Source organism: Meleagris gallopavo, unplaced genomic scaffold (genome assembly GCF_905368555.1).
Source record: "Meleagris gallopavo unplaced genomic scaffold, MGAL_WU_HG_1.1 scaffold_33, whole genome shotgun sequence".
NCBI lineage: Eukaryota > Metazoa > Chordata > Aves > Galliformes > Phasianidae > Meleagris > Meleagris gallopavo.
In genome coordinates, this window is record NW_028147046.1 from 1 (window position 1) to 10,308 (window position 10,308).

Below are 10,308 nucleotides of genomic sequence, written 5' to 3' on the forward strand. Positions count from 1 at the left end.
CCCAGACACACAACACACACACGCGTGACACCCCAGACACACAACACACGCACGCAGCCCCCAAACACACAACACACACACACACGACACCCCAGACACACAACACACACACGCGTGACACCCCAGACACACAACACACACACATATGACACACAACACACACACACGACACCCCAGACACACAACACACACACATATGACACACAACACACATGCATGACACCCCAGACACACAACACACACACATATGACACCCCAGACACACAACACACACACATATGACACACAACACACACGCATGACACCCCAAACACACAGCACACACACATATGACACCCCAGACACACAACACACACATATGACACACAACACCAACGCATGACACCCCAGACACACAACACACACACATATGACACACAACACACACGCATGACACCCAGACACACAACACACACACATATGACACAGAACACACACACATGACACCCCAGACACACAACACACACATATGACACACAACACACACACATGACACCCCAGACACACAACACACACACATATGACACACAACACACACACATGACACCCCAGACACACAACACACACACATATGACACACAACACACACACATGACACCCCAGACACACAACACACACACATATGACACACAACACACACGCATGACACCCCAGACACACAACACACACACGTATGACACACAACACACACGTATGACACCCCAGACACACAACAACACACACGTATGACACACAACACACACGTATGACACCCCAGACACACAACACACACACATATGACACACAACACACACACATGACACCCCAGACACACCACACACGCACATATGACACACAACACACACATATGACACCCCAGACACACCACACACACACATATGACACACAACACACACACATGACACCCCAGACACACAACACACACACATATGACACACAACACACACGCATGACACCCCAGACACACAACACACACACATATGACACACAACACACACGCATGACACCCCAGACACACAACACACACACGTATGACACACAACACACACGTATGACACCCCAGACACACAACAACACACGTATGACACACAACACACACGTATGACACCCCAGACACACAACACACACGTATGACACACAACACACACGTATGACACCCCAGACACACACACAACACACACGTATGACACACAACACACACGTATGACACCCCAGACACACAACACACACACATATGACACACAACACACACACATGACACCCCAGACACACCACACACGCACATATGACACACAACACACACATATGACACCCCAGACACACCACACACACACATATGACACACAACACACACACATGACACCCCAGACACACAACACACACACGTATGACACACAACACACACGCATGACACCCCAGACACACAACACACACACGTATGACACACAACACACACGCATGACACCCCAGACACACAACACACACACGTATGACACACAACACACACGTATGACACCCCAGACACACAACAACACACGTATGACACACAACACACACGTATGACACCCCAGACACACAACACACACGTATGACACACAACACACACGTATGACACCCCAGACACACAACACACACACGTATGACACACAACACACACGTATGACACCCCAGACACACAACAACACACGTATGACACACAACACACACGTATGACACCCCAGACACACAACACACACACATATGACACACAACACACACGCATGACACCCCAGACACACAACACACACGTATAACACCCCAGACACACAACACACACACATATGACACACAACACACACGCATGACACCCCAGACACACAACACACATATGACACACAACACACACGCATGACACCCCAGACACACAACACACACACATATGACACACAACACACATACATGACACCCCAGACACACAACACACACACATATGACACCCCAGACACACAACACACACACATATGACACACAACACACACACATATGACACCCCAGACACACCACACACGCACGCAGCCCCCCAGACCCGCTCTCTCCATACCCACAACCCCCCAGACCTCCTCCCCGCCCCTCCCCCACCCCCGACTTCGGCTCGAATCGCTGCGGATTCGCTGCCGCCCCCCCCGCCCGCAGGTGATGGAGGCGTTCGAGCAGGCGGAGCGCAAACCGAAGCCCAGCCCTCAGCACCTCTTCTCGGACGTCTATCGCGACATGCCCCCAAACCTGCGCCGGCAGCGCGCGGCTCTGGAGCGCCACCTGCAGCACTACGGCGAGCATTACCCCATGGAGCTCTATGAGAAGTGAGACCCCCCCCCCTCCCCTCACCCTCACCTCACCCCCCCCCCCCCCCCACCACCCCCGAGACCCCCATCCCAATCGGACCCCCCCCTCCCCCCTTAGGGATGTGCTCTGCCAATAAACGTGGCTGCGCGCCCGCCCCTGGCTGCAGAGCAAAGGTTTGAGGGTGGCTGGGGTGGGGGGAGGGGTGGGGGGGGGGTGAAGCGAGCCCCTTTTTGGGGGAATAGAGCCCCTGTGGGGCTCACCAACATGTGGGAAGGGGAATTATTTCTCTGGGGGGGGCAATTAGGTGCCTTCAGGGGGCACTAATCGCCTCGGAGGGACAGTTAAGCCACTTGGGGGGCAATGAGACCTCTTTAGGGTGGACTAACCCCCTTTGGAGGGGGCAATTAACCCAGTTGGGAGGGGGATTAATTCCCCTTAGAAGTGAGCGAACCCCTGGGAGGGGCAAATCAACTCCTTGGGGGGGGGGGGGTTTGGGGTGTTAACCTGCCTCCCCCTCCCCAAAAACAAAACCCCCCAGGTGCCCCCAGATTGCAGCGTGAACCCCAAACCCTCGGACAGAGCAGAGCGACCACGATACGTTTAATGCCACTTTGAGGACCCCCCCCCTCCAATCACAGCGCTGTCATGGGGGGAGGGGGGGGCTGCCCTAGCTCCGGGGGGGTCTCTGCAGGGTCCCCATCCCCCATTTCCATGCCCAACACCCGGCAGTGGGGCAGCATCTCTTCCAGCAGAATGCGCAGCAGCCCCGGGCTCGGCACCGTCAGCCCCCCAACGTCCAGGGATTGCAGCTTCCTGGGGAGGGGGGAACACAGAGGGGGGACCCCACCGTGGGTCCCGTGCTCAGCGGGGTGACACCGAGACCCCCATCCTGTCCCCGTGTTAAAGGGGTGACACCGAGACCCCCCCCAATCCCATCCTGTGCTCCGGGGGTGACGCTGAGACCCCCATCCCTCTTCCCATGTTAAAAGGGTGACACTGAGACCCCCCCCAATCCCACTGCTGTGCTCAAGAGGGGCACTGAGACCCCCATCCCTGTCCCCATGTTAAGGGGTGACACTGAGACCCCCCCATCCCCACTGCCGTGCTCAAGGGGTGACACTGAGACCCCCATCCCTGCCCCCATGTTAAAGGGGTGACACTGAGACCCCCCCATCCCTGCTGCTCAGGGTGGTGACACTGAGACCCCCATCCCTGTCCCATGTTCAAGGGGTGACACTGAGACCCCCATCCCCTGCCCCCATGTTAAAGGGGTGACACTGAGACCCCCATCCCTGTCCCGTTAAGGGGTGACACTGAGACCCCCATCCCGTCCCCATGTTAAAGGGGTGACACTGAGACCCCCATCCCTGTCCCCATGTTAAAGGGGTGACACTGAGACCCCCATCCCTGCGCTCAGGGGGTGACACTGAGACCCCCATCCCTGTCCCCATGTTAAAGGGGTGACACTGAGACCCCCATCCTGTCCCCATGTTAAAGGGGTGACACTGAGACCCCCATCCTGTCCCATGTTAAAGGGGTGACACTGAGACCCCCATCCTGCGCCATGTTAAAGGGGTGACACTGAGACCCCCATCCCGTCCCATGTTAAAGGGGTGACAGCGAGACCCCCATCCCCGTCCCCATGTTAAAGGGGTGACACCGAGACCCCCATCCTGTCCCCAGTGTTAAAGGGGTGACACTGAGACCCCCATCCTGTCCCATGTTAAAAGGGTGACACCGAGACCCCCATCCTGTCCCCATGTTAAAGGGGTGACACTGAGACCCCCATCCTGTCCCCATGTTAAAGGGGTGACACTGAGACCCCCCCCCATTCCCCATGTTTAGCGGGTGACACTGAGACCCCCATCCCTGTCCCCATGTTAAAGGGGTGACACTGAGACCCCCATCCTGTCCCCATGTTAAAGGGGTGACACCGAGACCCCCCCCTTCCCCACTGCTGTGCTAAAGGAGACACTGAGACCCCCATTCCTGTCCCCATGTTAAAGGGGTGACACCGAGACCCCCATTCCTGTCCCCATGTTAAAGGGGTGACACTGAGACCCCCATCCTGTCCCCATGTTAAAGGGGTGACACTGAGACCCCCATCCTGTCCCCATGTTAAAGGGGTGACACTGAGACCCCCCCCATCCCCAGTGCTGTCCTCAGGGGGTGACGCTGAGACCCCCTCCCTGTCCCCATGTTAAAGGGGTGACACTGAGACCCCCATCCCTGTCCCCATTGTTAAAAGGGTGACACTGAGACCCCCCCCATCCCCACTGCTGTGCTCAGGGGGTGACACCGAGACCCCCATCCCTGTCCCCTTGTTAAAGGGGTAACACTGAGACCCCCATCCCTGTCCCCATGTTAAAGGGGTGACACTGAGACCCCCCCCATCCTCACTGCTGTGCTCAGGGGGTGACACTGAGACCCCCCCCATCCCTGTCCCCATGTTAAGGGGTGACACTGAGACCCCCATGCCTGCGCTCAGGGGGTGACACTGAGACCCCCATTCGTGTCCCCATGTTAAAGGGGTGACACTGAGACCCCCATCCCTGTCCCCATGTTAAAGGGGTGACGCTGAGACCCCCGTCCCTGCGCTCAGGGGGGTGCCCACACCTCCATACGCTGGTGGGAGATGCTCTTCCCTCCCCCCAGGCTGACTCAGCCCCCTCCCCACACTCACGGCAGCTGATGCAGCGTGGCCAATCCCCTCTCGGTCACCCGGGGGCACCGTGCCACCGACAGCTCCTGCAGGCTGTCCCCAAAGACGTGCAGCCTCCCCAGCGCCCAGTCGTCCACGTGGGGACACCCGCTCAGGTCCAGGTGCTGCAGCTTCGTCAGCAGCACTTGGAGGTGTAGGGGGGGGCAAAAGAAGGGGGTTTAGGGGATGCTGTGGGGTTCAGGGGTGTCCTCTGGGGGGGGGGAGGGTCTCACCAAAGTTGTCCAAACCGTCGTAGGTGAGTTGGGAGCCGCTGAGATCCAAGGCCACCACGGGGATGTGGCGGAACTGCAGCACTTCGGGGCTCCAGCGCCCACGGGAGTCTGCACAGAGCCAGCCCTCCTGGCCCTCAAATCTATGGGGGGTGGGGGGAAAAACAGCATCAGGGAGGAAAAATAAAGAGGGGGGGTGAGGGGGGGGGCCCCCAGCTCCGGGGGGAGGGCAGAAAGTCGGGGCCGGGGGGCTCACCTCACCCTCCCGCCGCACGACATGGCAAAGCAGGCGGCCGCCACGTTGTTGCCGTGCAGGCGCTGGATGAAGCTGTAGTGCCTGAGGGGGGGGGTTTTGGGGGGGAGGGGGGCGGCTGTGTGGGGTGGAGGCCCCCGATCCAACCCCCCCCCCCCTTAGAAAAAGAAGCTGATCTGAGCCACGCGGTGCGAGCAGAGGGGGAACGGGAGCCCCGATTTCAACCCACCTCTGGGAAGGGGGCTCTAATTTCTCCCCCCCCCCCCCAAATTATGGCGAGTTCCCACCTCTCCACACACGAGGGGACCCCAATTTCCGCCCCCCCCCCCCCCCCCCACTCCCCAGGAAGGGGGGGGGGATTCCACTTTACCTCCTCCACCTCCATCCCCTGCATTCAATGATCCCAATGTATCCCCCCCCCCCCCGCCCCCCAACAAAATCGTACCCCCCCAATACACAGGGGCAGATCCTCCCCCCCCTCTGCCTTCACCCCATGGGGAGGAGACCCCAATATATCCCCCCCCCCACCCCCCCCGCCCACCCACGGAGGGACCGACTTCACCCTCCCCCATTTCCTCCCACGGAGTTGGGGACCTTAACCCCCCCCCCACCCTCCCGACCCCCCCAAGTCAGGGATGCCCCCCAAGGGGGGAGAGGGGGGGGGGGTCCCGGTCCCTAACGGGGGGGTCCCCGCCCCACATACGCGTTTTTCGTGCGCAGCCGCCGCAGCCGCATCCGCTCCGCCCAGCCCAGCACCGCCTCCACTTCGTAAAACCATTCCCCCAAACGCTGCAGCGCCCCCGACGAGACCCCGCGGCACGGGACGCGACCCCCCCGGAACCCCCGCATCTGTGGGAGAGACCAGCGGTGCCCCCAACCCTCCGTTGCCCCCCTCCCAAATCTCAACGTCCCCCTCGACCCCCCCCAAATGCCCTCATCGCTCTGTGGTATCCTCTCCCCTATTCGCCCCCCCCCCCCCCAAAATTCTGTGCCCCTCCACGCTGCCCCCAACTCAACGTCCACATCCCTGTGCCCCCCCCCCCCCATCCCACCAAAGTGTCCCCAACCTCCCCCCCCCCAAACTCGGTGCCCCCCCACCCACTCCCCCGGCCCAGATCACAGCGTGCACCCAACCCCCCCCCCCCCCCCCAATAAACCCTTTTAGGGCCCCCCCCCGCACTCAGACCCCACGAGCTGCACACAGCGGCTGCAGAAGGAACATTTCCTTTAATTAAGCACTAATTAGTGCCCCGCACCCCTCCCCAGGACGTCTCCGAGGTGACGGGGCCGCACCTACCGCTAGCGCCGCCGCCATCTTGAGACGTCATCACGACGCGACGCGCGACTTCCGGTGGAGAACCCGCCCACACCGCACTTCCGGCCTCGGGGGGTTTTCTGGGTCCTAAAGGTTTCAGTGGGATCCAAAGAGCCTCAATGGGGGCCCCGAAGTGTCTCAGTGGGGGTCCCAAAGGGTTTCGGTGGGGGTCCCAGAGGGCTTCAGTGGGGATCCCAAAGAGCCTCAATGGGGGTCTCAGAGGGCTTCAGTGGGGGTCCCAGAGGGTCTCAGTGGGGTCCCAAAGGGTCTCAGTGGGGGTCCCAAAGAGCCTCAATGGGGGTCCCAAAGGCTTTCGGTGGGGGTCCCAAAGAGCCTCAATGGGGGTCCCAAAGGGCTTCAGTGGGGATCCCAAAGAGCCTCAATGGGGGTCCCAAAGGGTCTCAATGGGGGTCCCAAAGGGCTTCAATGGGGGTCCCAAAGGGCTTCAGTGGGGGTCCCAAAGGGTTTCGGTGGGGGTCCCAAAGAGCCTCAGTGGGGGTCCCAAAGGGTTTCAGTGGGGGTCCCAAAGAGTCTCAATGGGGGTCCCAAAGTGCTTCAATGGGGATCCCAAAGAGCCTCAGTGGGGGTCCCAAAGAGCCTCAATATCGGATCCCAAAGGGCTTCAATGTCGGATCCCAAAGAGCCTCAATGGGGGTCCCAGAGGGTCTCAGTGGGGGTCCCAAAGAGCCTCAATGGGGGTCCCAATGCCTTTAACAGGGTCCTGCTGCCCTCAGCGGACCCTTAGTGGGGTCCAGAGACCCCCACTGGGCTCTCACAGCCACCAGTGGGGTCCCGATCCCTCTCCCGTGTCCCCTTCACTGCGGTCCTGTGCTCTTAATGGGGTCCCAAAGGCCCTTTTTGGGGTTCCGTGGACCTCACGGGGTTCCTCTGAAACTTCAGGTGATCCCTGAGACCCCCAGTGTGCTCCCATAACCCTCACAGGGGTCACCCAGCCCTTAACCCCCCACTTTTGGGGGTCCCCTGAGCCGTCCCACCATTGCCCACAGTGGGGTCTTCGTGCACTTCTGGGGTCCCCTGGGCCACCCATCAGGTCCCCAGTGACCCCCATGGGGTCTCCATCCACTTTTGGGGTCCCCTGGGCCACCCATCAGGTCCCCAGTGACCCCCATGGGTCTCCATCCACTTTTGGGGTCCCTCACACCATCCCAAGAGGTCCTCATTGTCCCCAATAGGGTCTCCATCCACTTTTGGGATCCCCTGGGCCACCCATCAGGTCCCCGTTGACCCCCATGGGTCTCCATCCACTTTTGGGGTCCCTCTGAACATCCCAAGAGGTCCTCATTGCCCCCAATGGGGTCTCCATCCACTTTTGGGGTCCCCTGAGCCGTCCCACCATTGCCCCCAGTGGGGTCTCCGTGCACTTTTGGGGTCCCCTGGGCCATCCATCAGGTCCCTGTTGACCTCCATGGGGTCTCCATTAACTTCTGGGGTCCCCTGGGCCATCCATCAGGTCCCCAGTGACCCCCATGGGGTCTCCATCCACTTTTGGGGTCCCCTGGGCCATCCATCAGGTCCCCGTTGACCCCCATGGGTCTCCATCCACTTTTGGGGTCCCCTGAGCCGTCCCACCATTGCCCACAGTGGGGTCTTCGTGCACTTCTGGGGTCCCCTGGGCCATCCATCAGGTCCCCAGTGACCCCCATGGGGTCTCCATCCACTTTGGGGGTCCCTCACACCATCCCAAGAGGTCCTCATTGTCCCCAATGGGGTCTCTATCCACTTTTGGGGTCCCCTGGGCCATCCATCAGGTCCCTGTTGATCCCCATGGGTCTCCATCCAATTTTGGGGTCCCTCTGAACATCCCAAGAGGTCCTCATTGCCCCCAATGGGGTCTCCATCCGCTTTTGGGGTCCCCTGAGCCGTCCCACCATTCCATCAGGTCCCCGTTGACCCCCATGGGGTCTCCATCCACTTTTGGGGTCCCCTGGGCCATCCATCAGGTCCCTGTTGACTCCCATGGGTCTCCATCCACTTTTGGGGTCCCTCAGACCATCCCAAGAGGTCCTCATTGCCCCCAATGGGGTCTCCATCCGCTTTTGGGGTCCCCTGAGCCGTCCCACCATTGCCCACAGTGGGGTCTTCGTGCACTTCTGGGGTCCCCTGGGCCATCCATCAGGTCCCCAGTGACCCCCATGGGGTCTCCATCCACTTTTGGGGTCCCTCACACCATCCCAAGAGGTCCCCGTTGCCCCCAGTGGGGTCTCCATCCACTTTTGGGGTCCTCTGGGCCACCCATCAGGTCCCTGTTGACCTCTATGGGGTCTCCATCCACTTTTGGGGTCCCCTGGGCCTCTCATCATTGCCCCCAATGGGGTCTCCATCCACTTTTGGGGTCCCGGGGCCATCCATCAGGTCCCTGTTGATCCCCATGGGTCTCCATCCAATTTTGGGGTCCCTCTGAACATCCCAAGAGGTCCTCATTGCCCCCAATGGGGTCTCCATCCGCTTTTGGGGTCCCCTGAGCCGTCCCACCATTGCCCCCATGGGGTCTCCATCCACTTCTGGGGTTCCCTGGGCCATCCATCAAGTCCCCAGTGACTCCCATGGGGTCTCCATCCACTTTTGGGGTCCCTGGGGCCATCCATCAGGTCCCTGTTGACCTCCATGGGGTCTCCATCCACTTTGGGGGTCCCTCACACCATCCCAAGAGGTCCTCATTGTCCCCAATGGGGTCTCCAACCCCTTTTGGATCCCCTAGGCCATCCCATCAGGTCTCCAGTGATCCACATGGGGTCTCTATCCACTTTTGGGGTCCCTCACACCATCCCAAGAGGTCCTCATTGCCCCAGTGGGGTCTCCGTCCACTTTTGGGGGTCCCCTGAGCCGTCCCACCATTGCCCCAAGTGGGGTCTCCGTGCACTTCTGGGGTCCCCTGGGCCACCCATCAGGTCCCCAGTGACCCCCATGGGTCTCCATCCACTTTTGGGGTCCCTCACACCATCCCAAGAGGTCCTCATTGCCCCCAATGGGGTCTCCATCCACTTTTGGGGTCCCCTGGGCCATCCCATCAGGTCCTCATTGCCCACAATGGGGTCTCCATCCACTTTTGGGGGTCCTGGAAGCCATCCCAAGAGACCCCAGTGATCCCAGTGGGGTCTCCGTTTACTTCTGAGGTCCTTCAGGCCATCCCAAGAGTCCCCATTGACCCTAATATGATCTCCATCCACTTTTGGGGTTCCCTGGGACCATCCCAAGAGGTCCTCATTGCCCCCAGTGGGGTCTCCATCCACTTTTGGGGGTCCTTTAGACCATTCGAAGAGACCCCCAGTGACCCCATGGGGTCTCCATCCATTTTTGGGGTCCCATTTGTGGTCGTCCCAAAAGGTCCCCAGCGACCCCAATGGGTTCCCCACCCACCTCTGGGGGTCCCTGGGGCCACCCCAGCTCATCTTTTAGGGTCCCCAGTGGCTCTTCATTCCCTTCGATA

General features: G+C 60.1%; 1 protein-coding gene and 1 long non-coding RNA gene across 4 annotated transcripts; one reads left to right on the forward strand and one right to left on the reverse strand.

The window, feature by feature from the left end:
* The first annotated feature begins 6 nt into the window (after nucleotides 1-6).
* LOC146541884 (uncharacterized) lies at nucleotides 7-9,067 on the forward strand. Of its 2 annotated transcripts, none has more exons than XR_014880818.1 (3): nucleotides 7-2,378; nucleotides 6,812-8,506; nucleotides 8,761-9,067. It is a non-coding gene; the product is annotated as an uncharacterized LOC146541884 (long non-coding RNA). The 2 variants fall into 2 exon arrangements; XR_014880817.1 differs by lacking the exon at nucleotides 8,761-9,067 and having other exon boundaries at nucleotides 6,812-7,911; nucleotides 7,973-8,747.
* DMAC2 (distal membrane arm assembly component 2) lies at nucleotides 2,945-6,952 on the reverse strand. Of its 2 annotated transcripts, none has more exons than XM_085215424.1 (6): nucleotides 6,843-6,952; nucleotides 6,249-6,394; nucleotides 5,549-5,629; nucleotides 5,296-5,435; nucleotides 5,045-5,207; nucleotides 2,945-3,174 (listed from the first exon to the last, which is right to left on the reverse strand). In XM_085215424.1, exons 1-6 carry the CDS (start codon nucleotides 6,858-6,860, stop codon nucleotides 2,994-2,996), a joined length of 729 nt encoding a protein of 242 aa, XP_085071550.1. In that variant the 5' UTR covers nucleotides 6,861-6,952; the 3' UTR covers nucleotides 2,945-2,993. The 2 variants fall into 2 exon arrangements, with proteins under 2 accessions (XP_085071550.1, XP_085071549.1); XM_085215423.1 differs by lacking the exon at nucleotides 6,843-6,952 and adding an exon at nucleotides 6,732-6,782.
* Nucleotides 9,068-10,308: the final 1,241 nt, after the last annotated feature.